This window comes from Rhinatrema bivittatum, chromosome 4 (genome assembly GCF_901001135.1).
Source record: "Rhinatrema bivittatum chromosome 4, aRhiBiv1.1, whole genome shotgun sequence".
NCBI classification, from domain to species: domain Eukaryota; kingdom Metazoa; phylum Chordata; class Amphibia; order Gymnophiona; family Rhinatrematidae; genus Rhinatrema; species Rhinatrema bivittatum.
In genome coordinates this window covers 185706023-185723656 of record NC_042618.1, presented here as the reverse complement: position 1 = coordinate 185723656, position 17634 = coordinate 185706023, and the positions used below count along the sequence as shown (strand labels likewise).

The following is a 17634-nucleotide window of genomic DNA, read 5'->3' as shown; positions in this document are numbered from 1 at the left end:
TACCCTTCCAGAAGAAATGAACTGAAATCCAGACTTCTTTTACAATATTCCTGCTTCTGATAGACTCCAGAAGCAAACTGTGCTGGAAGATCTTTTCCATGTTTTGTACGAAGAAATGAATGAGTTTCTCCATAGCAGCTGTGGCCCTGCCTTTGTGTGGTTAATGCTATTTGTTGGGGTGGGGTTGGGATTTTGTGAGGGGCCAGTTTATGGATACTCTTGTCTAAACTATAGTGAGGTCCATATTCAGATAAACATATCCAGAAAATTTAGCCAGGATATTCAGCGGCATGGCTGAATATAATTTTGAGTTAGCTGGATAAGGTTTTTCTGGCTAACTTGAGACTTGCTCATCCAGCTAACTTAGGGGGTATTTTCTAAACGTTTATCGCACGCGAAAAAGCCCTTTTCGCGTGCGATAGGATTTAAATTAGCTGGAGGGGAGGAGTTGGGGCGGGGGAGGGGAGGAGTCGGGGCGGGGAGGGAGAGGAGTCAGCTGCGGCACCGCTGCCAATGATAATGTGAGGAATATTATCGCTGGCAGTAGTGCGGTGAATAGCTACACCTTTTACTGTGTCGCTATTTGCTGTGAAGCACTGCAGCCAGCGAAATCGCACTGCCACGGTGCGAATGGCTGCGGCCTTTCGCGGGCCCGCCCCCTTGCCCCCTTTTTTGCGGGATTCATCATTCCATGAGGAACGATGAATCCTGCCCTTAGCTGGATATTTGAATATCACCACATCCACTTAAGTTAGCCAGATAAGTAGCCATGACCCGGAACACCCCCGTTCCACCCACCATTTAGATGGCACTGACTATCAGGCCCTTAGTTATATAAAATACTAGGAAGAACTTTAAGTGTTAATTTTAAAAGATTTTGGAATAGCCTTAAAACTTAAAACTCTTAAGCTTGTTACACACCTTCCAATTATTTTTTTTTTTTAGGATTGGATGACTGGAAAGGATTTCCTATCTTAACACTGTGACTCTTTAACTGAGGAAGGTTAACTCTGAAACAAAAGTTATCCATTAAGAAAGCTTACTTTTATGAGGCTGGTGTGATAAATGATGTACCAAACATTGCTAATGCGACCCGTGTATACCAGCCTTAATGTCACTGCTGCGATATCTGTGGCTCCCATGTGGAGAGAATGAGACGGGATTTAAGGAAACTGGAAGAGTGGTCGAAGATATGGCAGCTGAGATTCAATGCCAAGAAGTGCAGAGTCATGCATATGGGGAGTGGAAATCCGAATGAACTGTATTCGATGGGGGGGGGGGGGGGGGGGGGGAAGGCTGATGTGCACGGAGCAGGAGAGAGACCTTGGGGTGATAGTGTCTAATGATATGAAGTCTGCGAAACAATGCGACAAGGCGATAGCAAAAGCCAGAAGAATGCTGGATTGCATAGAGAGAGGAATATCGAGTAAGCAAAGGGAGGTGATTATCCCCTTGTACAGGTCCTTGGTGAGGCCTCACCTGGAGTACTGTGTTCAGTTCTGGAGACCGTATCTACAAAGAGACAAAGACAAGATGGAAGTGGTACAGAGAAGGGCGACCAGGAAGGTGGAGGGTCTTCATCGGATGACATACGAGGAGAGATTGAAGAATCTAAATATGTACTCCCTGGAGGAAAGGAGGAGCAGGGGTGATATGATTCAGACTTTCAGATACTTGAAAAACTTTAATGATCCAAAGACTACGACAAACCTTTTCCATCAGAAAAAAAATCAGCAGAACCAGAGGTCACGAGCTGAGGCTCCAGGGAGGAAGACTAAGAACCAATGTCAGGAAGTATTTCTTCACGGAAAGGGTGGTGGATGCCTGGAATGCCCTTCCAGAGGAAGTGGTGAAGTCTAAAACTGTGAAGGACTTCAAAGGGGCGTGGGATAAACACTGTGGGTCCATCAAGTCTAGAGGACGTGAATAAAGAGGAGGCAGCAAAACACTGCACGGAGCGGCAGTAGCCACAGAGGCATTCACGGAGCGGGATGCCAGTGGCCAGTGGTTGGTGTTCCACCTTCACGGAGCGGAAGGATGGAGGGCTGCCATCTCCAAAAAAAAAAACAAAAAACAGGGGTGGGTAAGAGTATGGGGTAGGGGTGTGGCCTGCTTGTTGCAGCGGTTGCTACCCCTAATTGAGCTGGATGTTCACTTGGATGCAGATCCGGCGCTGCTCTCTACATTGGTGGTGGGGTGGAGGGGAATTAGGGCTGGAGGGTACTGGAAGCCAATAGTAACAGGTGGGTGAGAGAAAAAGATAAAAAAAAAAAAAAAGATAAAGTGCGTAGCTTGCTGGGCAGACTGGATGGGCCGTTCGGTCTTCTTCTGCCGTCATTTCTATGTTTCTATGTTTGCTGTAGCATCAATACTGATTAACAATTAAAAATGCCAAAACTGTGAAATACTTTTTAGCAGTTTGACAAACAGACAATGCTGATACACTCATTATATTTTTAAGAATCGTCTGAGCTCTAATTGTTTTCATTAGCTTGTAAGCTGAATCTCACCCTTATTAGGTTTATTAGGTGGCCCCAGGTCACCAGGAACGGGGTTGAGTCAATCCTGGTTTTACTCTAGCTATTACTCTGGAATCTGGTTAACATGGACCCTGAGAGTGGCCACAAGGTGGTGCTGTTGAGCAATGCCTGAGAGAGGAGCTTTGACGTCAGTCTTCAAAGCACCCCCAAAACCTGCTGGCCAGCAGACTTGTCTAACATCATTTTTCCTGGTAATGCTGTGCGCGGCGGTTAAGATGTGGGTTGCCCTGTGATGGGTTAGGGGTCTGGGTGTGTACTGCACAGCTGCCAGTTAGACAGATAGGTAAGGACGACTTAAGATGCGCGCTCTGCTACTACTGAACTACAAAGTTGAACTGTAGTAGACAAAAATGGTGTGATACAACGTAACGCTTCAGACACCTTACTGAGATGCAAGCAATAAACTGGCATGACTTAGTATCAGCACTTCCAAACCAATTACTTGAACTGGTTGATGCGGGTTATAGCTAGAGACCGCCAGTGCCCTCAACCGAGAAACGCTGACACCCGGTAACTATGGGTGTCTTAACTAGAGGAAAGCATGGCTTACCCGTGTTTGTCTTGCTCTTGGAGATTGTCACCTGAGGTTCCGTGTTTGGCGGCAGCCGTGGACAGGATACTGAGTCCATCTGTCTACACTAAGGAAAACAAAATTATCAGGTAAGTAATTTTTCCATTTCCTAGTGTGTAGCAGATGGACTCAGGACCAATGGGATGTACAAAAGCTACTCCCGAACCGGGTGGGAGGCTGCCCGTGGCCCACTTAGTACTGCTCTTGCGAATGCTTTGTCCTCCCGAGCCTGGACATCCAGGCGGTAGAACCTGGAGAAGATGTGAATGGAGGACCATGTCGCCGCCCGACAGATCTCGGCGGGTGACATCATCTTGGTTTCCGCCCAGGACACTGCCTGGGCTCTAGTGGAATGGGCCTTGACTTGTAGAGGCGGAGGCTTGCCTGCCTCTACGTAGGCCGCCTTGATTACTTCTTTGATCCAGCGGGCTATGGTTGCCCGCGAGGCCGCTTCCCCTTGTTTCTTCCCGCTGTAAAGGACGAATAGGTGGTCCGTCTTTCATACGGATTCCGACCTTTCTAGGTATTGGACTAGGAGTCTGCCAACGTTAAGATGGCGAAGATAGCGAGATTCTTCCGAGTCCTTATGCTCGTCTGGAGATGGCAGCAAGATGGTTTGGTTTAGATGGAAGTGAGAAACCACTTTTGGGAGGAAGGAGGGGACCATGCATAGTTGTATGGATCCTGGTGTGAACCTGAGGAACAGTTCTCGGCAGGATAGTGCTTGAAGTTCGGAGATGTGACAAGCCGAACATATTGCCACTAGGAATTGCCGCTAGGAAGTCTAGTACTAGATTGAGGTTCCTTAAGTGGTCGAATCTGCTTGACCCCTCTCAGGAAGTGGGAGTCGTCCAGATGAGATGCTAGGCTGGTGCCTTCCACTTTTTCTCTGAAGCAGGCCAACGTGGCCACCTGAACCTTGATGGAGTTGAGAGACAACCCCTTCTATAATCCGTCCTGCAGAAATTCCAGGATTGTGGGAATTTTGACTGTCCGCGGAAGGATGTTGCTGTCTTCGCACCAAGCTTCGAATATTCTCCATATTCGTATGTAAGTCAGTGATGTGGAGAACTTGCGTGCTTGGAGCAAGGTGTCAATCACCGCCCTCGAGTATCCGCTTTTCTTCAGTCGTGTCCTCTCAATGGCCAGACCGTAAGAGAGAATCGAGTTGGGTCTTCATGGAGGATCAGGCCTTGCTGGAGCAGATCCCTGGGTAGAGGGAGAGGGCTCCCCATCACGAGTCTTCGCACCACGGCCTTCTTGGCCAGTCCGGGACCACTAGAAGTACTAGCCCCCTGTGGTGCTCTATTTTGCGGATGATCCCGCCCAGTAGTGGCCACGGGGGGGAGGCATATAGCAGGTCTTCCTGTGGCCAGGTCTGGATGAGGGCATCAATCCCTTGGGATTGTGGTTCTCGTCTCCGGCTGAAGAAGTTGGGAACTTGGGCGTTGGACCGGGTTGCCAGGAGATCCATGGCTGGGGTTCCCCAGCAATTTACTATCAACTGGAAGGCTGTGGTTGACAGCATCCATTCCCCTCGGTCTAGACTTTCTCTGCTGAGGTAGTCCGCAGTGACGATGTCTTTTCCCGCGATGTGGGCGGCTGAGATCTCTTGTAGGTTTGCTTCCACCCAAGCCATTAGGGGATCTATTTCCAGGGACACCTGTTGGCTTCTGTTCCTCCCTGGCGGTTGATGCAAGCAACTGTCATGGCATTGTCTGACATGACTCTGACAGATTTGCCTTGGAGTCTGTGACTGAACCATATGCAGGCTAGTCTGACCGCCCAGGCTTCCAGTCGGTTGATGTTCCATCCTGACTCTTCCTTGTCCCATTTCTCCTGGGCTGTCAGTTCCTGGCAGTGGGCTCCCCACCCTCATAGACTTGCGTCTGTGGTGAGCAAGGTCCAGGTCGGTGGAGATAGCCTTACTCCCTTGCTCAGATGGTCTTCTTGTAGCCACCATTGGAGCTGGTTCCGCACCTCCTCCAGGAGCTGGAAGCGAACGGAGTAGTCCTGGAACATCGGGTTCCACCGTGACAGTACGGCATGCTGTAGCAGTCGCATGTGAGCTCTTGTCCATGGAACCACTTTCAGGGTTGATGTCATGAGGCCGAGGACTTGGAGGTAGTCCCATACTTTGGGGCGAATACTTGTTAGCAGGTTTCGCAATTGGTTCGTCAGTTTTCTTCTCCTTGCAGGAGGAAGAAAGACCTTGTCTTGTCTGGTGTCGAACTGGACTCCCAGGTATTCTAGAACTTGGGAGGGCTGTAGACAGCTCTTGTTTGTGTTGACAACCCACCCGAGGTTCTCCAGTAGAGTCTTGACTCTGGTGGTCACCTGATGACTTTCCTCTGGAGATTTTTCCCTGTTTAGCCAATCGTCCAGATATGGGTGTACGAGGATTCCCTCTTTCCTCAGTGTCGCCGCTACTATCACCATAATTTTGGTAAATGTCCGAGGGGCTGTGGCGAGCCCGAAGGGTAGCACCCGGTACTGGTAGTGGTGGTCCAGGATCGTGAAGCGCAGGAAGCGCTGATGCTTGTGGTGGACCGGGATGTGCGGGTATGCTTCTGACAGGTCCAGAGATGTAAGGAATTCTCCTGGCTGTATTGCCCTTATGACAGAGCACAGGGTTTCCATGCGGAAGTGTGGTACCCTCAGCTAGCGGTTGACCGACTGGGCCGGAATGTTCCCTCTTTCTTGGGGACGATAAAATACATGGAATAATGCCCAGTATTTTGTTGTTGCGTGGGCACCGGCGTTATGGCCTTTAGGGCGAGCAATTTGGCCAGTGTGGTTTCCCCTGCCGTCCTCTTGGAGGGTGCGTGGCAAGGAGATAGTCCAGATAGTATCCCTCTCGAATGATGGTTAGGACCTACTTGTCTGCTGTTATCTCGACCCATCTTTGGTAGAATAGGGCATACCTGCCCCCTATGGCTTCTTCCTGTGGATGGGTCGGCTGATTCTCATTGTTGGGTGCGGCTGGGGCCTGAGCCAGAGCCGGCTCCCCTCTTATTGTGTTTGTTACGAAAGGACTGGCCCCTGCCTGCGGGGCGAGGGGCTTGATATGTACTCTTGTAGGGTCTAAAACGCTGTGATCCTCTGCCCTTAGGTAAACAGGGAGAGGGGTGTTGGCTTCTTTTGTTCTTGTCCTCCGGTAGCTGAGGTACTGGGGATTCGCCCCATTTGTCGGCTAACTTCTCCAGTTCGCTTCCAAACAGGAGGGCTCCTTTAATGTGCATTCTCGTGAGTTTCGTCTTGGAAGTTGTATCGGCTGACCAGCTACGGAGCCAGAGTTGCCTTCTGGCTGCCACTATGGATGAGATGCCCATGGCTGAGGTGCATACCAGGTCAGAGGTCGTATCCATGAGGAAGGATACCGCTGGGTCTAGTGCTTCAACCAGTGTGGCGGCGTTCCTGGTCATGGATAAGCAGGCGTGTGTCACCACGGCACAGCAGGTGGCAATCTGTAGTGACATAGCTGATACGTCGAATGACTGTTTAAGGATGGATTCCAGACATCTGTCCTGGGCATCCTTGAGTGCTGCTCCTCCTTCAACTGGGATGGTAGTGCGCTTTGTGACCGCGCAGACCATGGCGTCCACTTTGGGGAACACCAGGAGATCTTTGGCTGAGGGTTCCAGTGGGTAGAGGGCTTCAAGGGCCCATCCGTCTTTGAAACTGGCCTCCAGAGCATCCCATTCCAGGTCAATCAACTGTTGTACTGCTTGCAGCAGAAGGAAATGGCGGGAGGCCTGGTGGAGTCCCTCTAGGAGGGGGTTCGTCTTTGGTTCCCCTGTGGCACTAGTGCCCGGGATGGTGAGCTCCTTCAAGCTGTGAGCCACGAGATCTGATAGCTCGTCTTTGGAGAAGAAACGCCTCATAGTTCGGTAAGGTTCCGTTCCTGGAGGAATTTCCCCTTCCCCCAGGGATTCTTGATCTTTGTCCGAGGTGTCCGTGTCCCCTATGGTGGGGCTTTTGGCTGGGGGAGGCAACTCTCTGGGGGGCCTAGAGGGCCCTGGGAGGTTAGGGTCCTCTGTGGGAGGCTGTGGTTGCGTCATCGGTGGCACTGGTTGCATATGGACGAAGGTGTGTAGACCTTTAAAAAATTCTACCCAGGAAAAGGATCCTGGGTCTAAATTGAAAGCCGCTGCGTCCCCAGGTAGCCCCGTTTGAGGGAGGCTCGCGCTGGGGGTAGAGAGGTCCGGTGTACTATCGGTGGATCCGGATTCCTGTACTGGCTGGGGAGGGCCTTGACCTGGTTCTCCCAGAGCCTCCTCGCACTGTCGGCACAGGGCCATGGCCTCTTCATGCTGCCCAGCTCTTATCTGGCAGGCTGGGCAGAGGACTTGTGCTTTGATCTTCTTGGCCGGTGATGCCATGGTTTGTGTGCCTAGGATAGCAGAAAATCCCTTTTAATGCACGTGCCGGAAGGCTTAGTTATGCGCTCTGGCTGCACCGAAGATGTACGTGTAGGCCGGGATGCGCGCTCACAAAGATGCTCGTGCTGCTGTTCGCACCGACGTAACTTATGCGCCCGGCACCGTTGAGCGTGTGGCTGTGCGCCGGCTCCCTCATGCGCATCACTGTGTGATCTGTGCGGCTTTCCGAGCCTCGGAGACCAGAGACTTTTAGACGTTTTCTACCTTACCTTGTCTCGGCGTTTCCCGGTATCATTCCGGGCGGTCTTCGGCTGCGGGGGGAGAGGGAAAATACCTTCACCGCCGTGCTCAGTGTTGCACCCGCTGCCTCTAAGCCGCTCCCGTTGCCGGGGGCTAAGTCCATGCCGGGAACCAGCTGCCGGACCAAGGCACACCTCTGAAGGATCTCAGAAATCACCTCAGGAATTCTCAACTGGGGGAGGGACCCGTAGGTATCACCGCAGGAGAGCTGGGCTCGTCTGTAGAGGTAAGATTTCTTCTTGTTTGGAATTTTCTTTGGTTTGAATACTCTAACGCTGTGCAAGCGTGTGTAGAGTCCCGAACTGCTATGGAGGCAGAGAAATACTGAAGAGCAGAGCTTTCTGCAGGGGTATATGTACTGGTGCTGACATCAGATTAAAATCTGACTCCGTCTCCAACTGCTATCAGGAGCACACTATACCCATTGGTCCTGAGTCTATCTGCTACACGCTAGGAAATGAGAGTTTTTCCCATGCACACCCCTAGTGAGCACTTTGGGGAGGTGGGGAGTGGGGGAGACCTAACTCCTAATGATTGAGTGTATCAGGATTTAAGACAAAGGGGGAAGATTGTCCATTTAGCTTCAGGAAATCATCACAAATGCGCCTACTGTACAATGAACTTGTTAGGGTAAGGACATTTGCCGAAAAGATATTTTTAAAAAAAAGGTCGTGTTGCTGTATGTGCTTGTCATCTGTCGTGGATCCTGTGCTCCCTGGCAGTTATTTCAAGTTGGAACCTGGCAGGAACAGAACCAGCTTGTGCTGTATGAAATCAGTGAGTCAGGCAAGCTGTCTGAGAAGTGCACAAAGTCAGTGTTGCCAGATCTCCGTCACAACGGGTAAATAACAACCACTCAGAGAAGCATAGCCGTGCCGCACCTTCTGCAAGATGGGCCAGCATATATTCAATAACGCTGAATAAAAAAAAACAAAACATGAAATTGCATGGATTTCTCCACTTACTTAGATTACATCTTTTCATTCTTGAAATTAAAAAAAACAAAACAAAAAAACAGCAATACTTACACAATCATTGCTTCCTTTGTTGTCCTCATATTTTGTTTCTATATGAATGGAGAATTTAGGCAAAAATGAACACTAGAAGTAAAAAAAAAAAAAAAAAAAGGTCCAGTTAATGAAACTCATCAAGAGCTGAACTAGCTTCAGTGCAAATATTACCTTTTAAACTTTTACAGAGATGCATGTCCTGATGACGAACATAACATAAGTGCATAAGATGGGCTATGCTGTGTCAGACCAAGATCTATTGAGCATCCTAGCATCCTGTCTCCGACAGTGGACAGTCCAGGTCACAAGTACCAGGCAGAGGCCATGAAATAGATGTTTCCTCTTACTCACTCCCAGGGACAGCCATAGTTTTCTTTAGTCTACCTGGCTAATGATGTGTTATGGACTTTTTTTTTTTTTCCCCCCAGAAAATTGTCCAAACCTCTTTTAAACCCCCACTATGCCATTCGCCTTGACTACGACCTCTGGCAGCAGAGTCCACAGCTTGATAGTGCGCCGAGTGAAAAACTACTTTCTATGATTTGTTTCTAATCTGCTGATTGTTAGTTTCATGGGGTCTCCCCTTGTTTTTGAATTATTTGGAAGGGTAAATAGCCATCCTTTATCTGTTCTACTTCACTTGTGATTTTCTAAACTTCTATCATGTCCCCTTTCGGCTGTCTCTTTGCCAAGCTGAAGAGCCCCTCACCTCTCATCACTGGGAAGTCCTTTATCATTTTTTGCCATCGTCCACTGCACCTTTTCTAGTTTTGCTATGTCTTTTTGAGATGGGGGGGGGGGGGGAGAGGGTGAGCAGAACTGCGCACCAGGGGTGGCTTAAGGCAATCTGCTGCCTGAGGGATGGGAGAGATGTGCTCCCTCCTGCCTCCAGCACAGCCTAGGTCAGATCACCAAGACAGCCAAGTGTGTGTATGTGGGGGGGAGGGGAGATATCCCCATGAAGTCTGGCCCTTGTGGTTATTTAAAATAATGGGGAAGGGGGGAGAGAGGGGTCAGGGTCCCAGAGAAGAGTACCAGTGCAAATATTTCTAGGAAGCTGGCAACCCTGCCATACTCCTGGGAAGCTTACCACCTACTTCCCACCCTTCCCCCAACATCTGCCTCCTGGGGATGTGGGAAATGGGTGAATGGTAGGGATGGGTATGTGACATGTTGCTATGTTCAGTAATCTGTGAACCGGGATGATGTTCCCAACTTATCCCGGTATATAAAAACACTCAAATAAATAAATAAATAAATAAATACTCTCCCAGGGCCACTGTAAAAGGTATCAGGTGACCCAGGTGAAACGTACAGGCTTGCGCCTACCCACAACCCCCAGCCTGCCTGCCCTCGTCATGCACAATTAAATATTATTCACTTATTTGCTTTAAAGTTTCTTATTTACTGCTTCCCAGACCCCAAAAGTACAGTCTTCTGAGATGAAAATATCACTTACAACATGCATATATATTTTTACATGCACTGCTGTGGTACCAACCAGAAAACCTTGCACAAAAGACCCTTGGAACCCATATGGCTCTCCCAGCACGTGCACAGGCCACTCTCCTGTGCGCGTGATTCAGGGGGGAAGAATATGCTAATGAGGGCCCACGGTAAAAAGAGGCGCTAGTGACACTAGCGCGTCCCTAGCGCCTCCTTTTTGACAGGAGCGGCGGCTGTCAGCGGGTTTGAGAGCCGATGCTCAATTTTGCCGGCGTCGGTTCTCGGACCCGCTGACAGCTATGGGTTCGGAAAAAGGACGCCGGCATAATTGAGCGTCTGTCTTCCGACCTGCAGGCTGCCGGACTATTTAAATTTTTTTTTTTTTTAATTTTGGGGCCTCCGACTTAATATCGCTATGATATTAAGTCAGACAGAAAAGCAGTTTTTTCTGCTTTTCTGTACACTTTCCCGATGCCAGCAGAAATTAACACCAGCCTTTGGGCAGGCGTTAATTTCTGAAAGTAAAATGTGCGGCTTGGCTGCACATTTTACTTTCTGTATCGCGCGGGAATAACTAATAGGGCCATCAACATGCATTTGCGTGTTGCGGGCGCGATTAGTTTCGGGGGGGGTTGGATGCGCATTTTCGACGTGCTATTACCCCTTACTGAATAAGGGGTAAAGCTAGCGCACTGTACTGTATCGGCCCAACACTTTTTACAAATATTTTGAAGCACCAATAGGATTCTGCTGTTAGTTATTGCCCACTGGGTCTCGCAGCCCATTGGCAGGCAGGAACATTCTATTTTCTAATTTGCCCAGCATTTAATAAAAGGCTTACAATAATATTTTCTTTCTGTGGAATTTTTTTCTCCTTTCCAGCAGTTACATAGGAAATTAAATCCTGGGGCAAAAGCTCCAGCTGTTCCAAAAATGGTGCAAAGCAACATGACTTGCACTGTTTATTGCCTACTTTTAGCTCAAAATTTAAATCTGGTCCAAGGTGTTTCGTGGGAAAAAAAAAAGGCAATCAAAGCCTGATTAAAAAGAAAATACAGCATTAAAAAAAAAGGCAATCAAAGCCTGATTAAAAAGAAAATACAGCATTAACAGACACAATCACACTTCCTTCATACACCGCTTGCCTTTTGCAGCTTGCTTATGGCACTCTCCTCTCCCTGCTACAGCAGTAGACAGGACCCCCAAAGCAAAAGGAAGCGACATGACAAAAAAGGAGAAGGCTAAATCAAAGGCTAAAATTTTCAGTTTTGATTGCGCGGAAAGAAGTCCCTAGTGGAGGGATTAAAAGTTTCTGGTTTAATTCCACAAGGTTTGCGGGAGCGGTAAATTGAACAGCAGACATCTTAACAGGACTCAAAAAAAAAAAAGATCAGTGGTGGTTTGCAGCTCATTATGTTAATTTTTACAGCTGTCTCATGGCTCACGGACCTGATATATACTGTTGTCCTTTAGATTTCCAGCCGCACTCTCTCCTTGGCACTTTTGAAGTGCTAATGATAAGAAACCCAGAGGAAGGTTTAATAAGCCTGCCTTAGCATGATCTTCCCACACACCGGGGCAAATCACAGCTACCCTGGACAGCTGATTATAGCATGAACCTTTCAAGCTTGCTGAGTTACTGTACAAATAATGAAACAAGTCTGTGTGTGTGTGTGCGGGAGGAGAGGGGAGCAGCTCCTACTCTAATTACAGAAAATATTATCAAGATCTGAGATGTCTCTTACAGGGATACATCTCTTTCTCTATTTACTGTTCTGGATGGAAAAAGGCTCTTGTAATCTAATCCATCAATCTATAAAAAACAAACAAAAAAAAAGCATTATTTTGCATCTGGGTGTATTGAATAAATAGCAGAAATACACTGTACCATTCTAGCACCAATGTGATTTGAATAGAGCATTGACCAGGGCTTCCCAAACCTGTGCTGGAGACCCCACTGCCAGTCGGGTTTTCAGGATATCCACAATGAATATGCATGAGATAAATTTGCATAGCATGGAAACTTAGTATATGCAAATTCATCTCATGCATATTCATTGTGGATATCCTGAAAATCTGACTGGCTGTGGGGACTCCAGGACAGGTTTGGGAAGTCCTGGCATTGACTATACACAATCAAAGTGATGGCAGATGCTTCGATTTGACAGATGTTATATATAAGAACATAAGATTTGCAAACGAGAGCCAATATTGAGCGCCCACTGTCTTAACTGCGTGCAGCCACATCCCCTGGGCTGTTAGGGTAGTGGACCCTTGGGCCGGCTGAGACTGCAGGTGTTGCGCTGTGGGGGTCCACAGTGGACGTCGCCGCCGGGAGGCAGCGCTGAAGAGGTGTTCCGAAGAAGGCTTCACCACTGGAAGCCCGAGGTCCCCCCAGGAGGAGCCCGTAGGGACCCAGGCCTCTTGGACTTAGGTGTGACCCTATGCGACCAAGGATCAAGGAAGAGACCGAAGAGATGGTCGATGGGAGCGGTGAGCCCAGGAGGCCAGAAGAGTCTTCACCCTTGGAAGCCCGCGGCTGCCCCGGGAGGATCCCGTGAGAGCCTGAGCTGCTGGGACTTAGGAGAATCCTCCGGGCAAGTAAGAACTGGATACCTGTAGACGACGAGAGAACTTGAGCCGAAGTCAATGGACAAAGCAGGGTCAGAAGCCAGAAGTCAGAAGTCCGAAGCCAAAATCAGGGGTGGAAGCTGAAGTCGGAGTCAATGGACGAAGCAGAATCAGAAGCCAGAAGTCCAAAGTCAAAACCAGGGGTGGAAGCTGAAGTCGGAGTCAATGGACGAAGCAGGGTCAGAAGCCAGAAGTCAGAAGTCCGAAGCCAAAGATAGACGGGAGTCCTGGGACAGCAACTAGCAACTCCGAAGAGCGAACCTCGTTCCAAGGCAGGGAAGGAGCCATGCTGCAGAGCTTAAGTAGGCCTGCAGCATCTGACGTCATCGGGAGGCAGTCCTTGTCGTTAACTGCGCTGGCCCCTTTAAGTCCCGAGCCCCTGCGTGCATCTAGGGGGTGGGGCCAGACACGAGGGATTGCTGGTGTCTCCTTCGCGGCGGGAGCACCGCGGCTGAGGCCAGGACGGGCCTTGTCGGCGTTGCGGCGGCCCGGGCCGGCCTCGAGGTGAGTGGAGGACTCGGGGCACGGCCCGGGGCCGTAACATGGGCGCCCGATGCAATATTTAAATGAGAGGCAGCGATAAAAGGGGCGCACTAAAGGAGAATTGTGCATTCCTTAGTGTTCAATAGTTTATTGCATCAGGCGCCCGATTGTAAAGAGTGCTTAATATGAGTGTCCATTTTAATTCCGTATCTTTTTTTTGTTGTTGTTGTAATTCACTTCAGCGACCTCAGCAAAATATTAGGTGCCCCTTGCTATGGGCGTCTAAATTATGTGGCCATAAGAAAAGTGGGTGTCTTTTAATCAAGTCGAAATATACATTTATTTTCCTCCACCAAAAGCCAAAGTGTCAGAACATTACTAGAGATGTTGCGATAAGTGCGATGCACTTATCCCAACATAGACAGGCTATTTTTTAATGTTTTTCATGAGCCCTTGACTGCAAGTTGACTTTACTCCACCTCCGAGGCTGGAGTTAAATTTGCCATGTTAACAAGTGTGTGTTGGGTGCCCAGCGCTTTCCTGCATAGGGGGGTTAATACCTAATGCCCTCATCTACATGGAATTTACATCTGACGGGTGCTATCAGGTATGCATTTGTTAGGGCAGTGGTTCTCAACCTTTTTTCTATCAGGACACACCTGAGAGATGATGCTCACATGCGTGACACAGTGAACACATGACCATCATGGGACTAAATATAAACATATGGTCTGCATCCACAGGAGTAACTTCACTTCCTACCAGTGGGTGCAGAGCAGAACTAAGACATTTCCCAGTACAACTCACCATACAAAAAAGATATTCTGATTCTGGTGTCATCTCAATAACAACATCAAAAACTCCCTCTATTACCAGGTGCATTGTAAAACAATACAAACAAACCCTACTCTGTTCATGTCTATCCAGACCTGCCCTACCTCAGCAGCACTAACTCCAAGAAATGAAACCAGAATAGCCCTGCCCATGAGAAGGCAGCAGTTCACCACTGGTGCAATATCATATTGAGAAAATACAACAGATAAGGCTGATACAAACCTCTAGTAAAGTACCTCATCTCAGTCACATACACACAGACCTGCCTTCACCAAATATAGAATAAAAGACCACAAATTACAAATGTGCAAACAAAACCTGGAAGAGAAATCCCAATACATCTTCTGCATGCAGTGCAGAACTGGAGACCAGAAACAAATGTATGTCCTTCTACACTAAGCAAAGATCAAAGAGAGAAGAAATGCATATTCTCAAATCTGACATAGTACGGCCCTTGTACCCAGTCACTCCCCTCCACGCCCCCATCACCCCTCACTTCTCCCAACTACTCAATTATCCCTTCACATGCTCATATCCCTGTCCAATATTCCCGACACCCCCCACCCCACATCCTCTTTCCTGTGCTCCCTCTCTCTCCTGCTCAACTCTTTCTGCCCTACCCTCCCCCTTCCCTACCCAGAATACCTCTGACCATCTCTTTCCTACTCCTTCCTGCTCAGCATCCCTCCACTCCTCTCTCCCCCAACCCAGCAGCCCCACACCTCTATCTCTCTCCACTTCCATCTCTCTTCCCTGCCCAGCAGCCCCAACACCTCCATCCTCCATCCTCTACCTCTCCCTACCCAGCAACCCCAACCTCCTTTCCCCCGACCCTTCCAGCCTACTCCTGACTTCTATCTCCCCATGCCTTCCTGCCCAGCAGACTCTTGAACTCCTATCTTCCCACGCTTTCCTGCCGAGTATATTTCCCCCTCCTCCAGGCTCCCAGACAACAGAAAAGTTTTCAATCCAGAGTCTCCCTTCCTCTTTATCAGCAGCAGATGAGGGAAAGAAGCATTGAGGAGAGGAAGATGAGGAGGCAGCAGCAGTGGATCTACAGAGCATGCGCTTTTCTCCCTTATGCTTCTGCTTTCATATCCAGGCCCCATGGGGTGAAGAGAGCATCAGCAGCCTCACTGCCAGGCCAGGCAGGGGAAGATAAAGTTGGTGTCCTGCCGGGTCCATATGAACAGGAGTTGGTGATATTGCGTCTGATCTGGGTGAAGGAGGAGGGAACAACCTCCCACTGGTCAGAAAGAGGAGAAGGAGCAAGAGCAGCTTCCTGTCATACCCAATAAAAAAGAAGTCAGCCAATTCCTGCCCAGACTGATAAGGAAAGATCAGCCTTCTGCTGGCTCTGCGACACTCCTCATGGGACTTCGCGAGTATCCTGACACCCCTGTTGAGAACAACTGTGTTAGGGTGCACATTTTGAAAGCGCTGAACTTTAAATTTTTTTTCAATTAAGACTTTTATTGGGAGTAACACAAACAATCAAAAAGCAATAACATTATCAACAATAGAACATAGGCATGGAACATAACAATTTCAGTACAGTATGGTCCACTGTTCCTCATCATATCGCCGGACGAAAACAACATCCTCCTCAACTCCCCAAGCTCCTCACAATTCGCAAAAACAGCTATCAATCACTCACCTTCCGTCAGAGATCTAGGGGTTCTGCTGGAGAACCAATTTAATCTTAAAACATTTGTCCAAAATACCACCAAAGAATGCTTCTTCAAGTTGCAAGTTCTTAAAAAACTGAAACCTCTCCTTCATTTCCGAGATTTCTGCCTGGTGCTGCAATCCATCATCCTCTCTAAAATTGACTATTGCAACTCCCTCCTTCTCGGTTTCCCTGCGATCACCATCAAACCATTGCAGATGGTCCAGAATGCCGCCACCAGGATACTCACCAACTCAAACAAAAGAGATCACATCACTCCCATCCTTCAGTCACTTCACTGGTTACCCATCAAATTTAGGATTTCTTTCAAAGTTCTCATGATGATCCACAAGGACATCCATAACATCTCCCCTCTCAAGCTAAGCAGCCAATTTCGTCCGCACACGTCAGACAGATCGGTCAGAAGAGCATACAAAGGCTCTCTGTATACCCCCCCTGCAAAAACCTCCCTTAGAAAGCGAGCGTTATCAACAGCAGGGCCCACTCTATGGAATACGCTTCCCCCGGATCTCCGTCAAGAACTATGCCCTCAGACTTTCAAGAAAAAACTTAAAACTTGGCTATTTAGTCAAGCTTTTTCAGGAGACTTAAGCACCCACTGATGCCGTTCTATGGACAAGGACTAGGGCACGCGGACTTGGGGCACACCGCACTCTCAATCCCAGTTCCTCCCAGGCATTATCTGGAGCCCTTCTTCCTTCATTATTTCTTTTGCTCGTTCCCTTCCTATTGCTCTTGCCCTCCCCATGCCCTGCCTCTCCCCTTTCAGCTTTCCATTATCACTCATCTCACACCCACTGACCTAAGCATTAGCTTACCTAACCAAGCAACCTGTAACTTGCAATCAGTTTTTATCCTATATATAATAACAGGTAACCGTTAATCTCATCTCGTTTTGATCTGGTATCCAATCGCTGCTCCTCTAACCAGCGCATCAGTGGAGTGAGTCCTCTACCTTTTCTCTCCAGCCCCACTAGTCTCCCCGCCTTTACTGGAATGTACCCCCTATTTCATATGTTATGTTATGCTATGTTATGCTATTTATATGCTATTTATTCTGCTTTGAAGTTTTTGAGGTTTTTGTACTCTACGGGTTGTATGTGTTTCCTTGTTTTCAAATTTTTAAATTTTCAAATGTTCCTTGTATCGCTCCCACGCGACGGTTCCGTTGTACTGTAAACCGGTGTGATCTGTATATCATACAGGAATATCGGTAAATAAGAATTTAAAATAAATAAATAAATAAATAAAGAATCTCCTTACTGCATCAGGCACTAGTCTAACGTGTCCAAAACGTGCACCAGTGTGTAAACCCGTAGGAGTGCAAGTTTTTGGCCCTTTCTTGATTTGCGAAGCCAATAGTTTTGCTCTCCATGGTGGCTACAATTTATAATTTTTACTATTTAGCATTTTGGTTTTTGCCCTTTCTGCGTAATGCAAACTTTTTATATTTGTTGGCATGGCATAATTAGTATGAAATCCACCCTTTAGTTTTTATAAGTAGACTAGACTGGGCGCACTTTATTGCATCGGCCCCTTGGTGAGGGGTCAGGCTAACCTATGGGCGGAGTTCAGGCTGAAGAACCAGGAAGGTCTTGATGACCTAGCAATCGACTGGGCAAACTGGTGGACACATGGGTAAAACTGGTAATTTCCTTCACGAGCGCATGTTACAAAAATGACTTACACATTTAAAAGTGAAAAGTGCTAAGGAAAATATGCGAGTTAAATCTCTACATGAAAATGA

The 17634-nt window shown here is 48.3% G+C and overlaps 1 protein-coding gene across 4 annotated transcripts in view; it reads right to left on the bottom strand.

Moving 5' to 3' along the window:
• The window catches only part of PITPNC1 (phosphatidylinositol transfer protein cytoplasmic 1), a 415353-nt gene that overhangs the window by 77726 nt on the left and 319993 nt on the right, over positions 1-17634 (bottom strand). For all 4 annotated transcript variants that reach the window (XM_029599349.1, XM_029599348.1, XM_029599346.1 and 1 more), the window contains exon 5: positions 8822-8893. In XM_029599349.1, coding sequence (XP_029455209.1) covers positions 8822-8893 — 72 coding nt within the window. The remainder of the gene's footprint in view (positions 1-8821; positions 8894-17634) is intronic.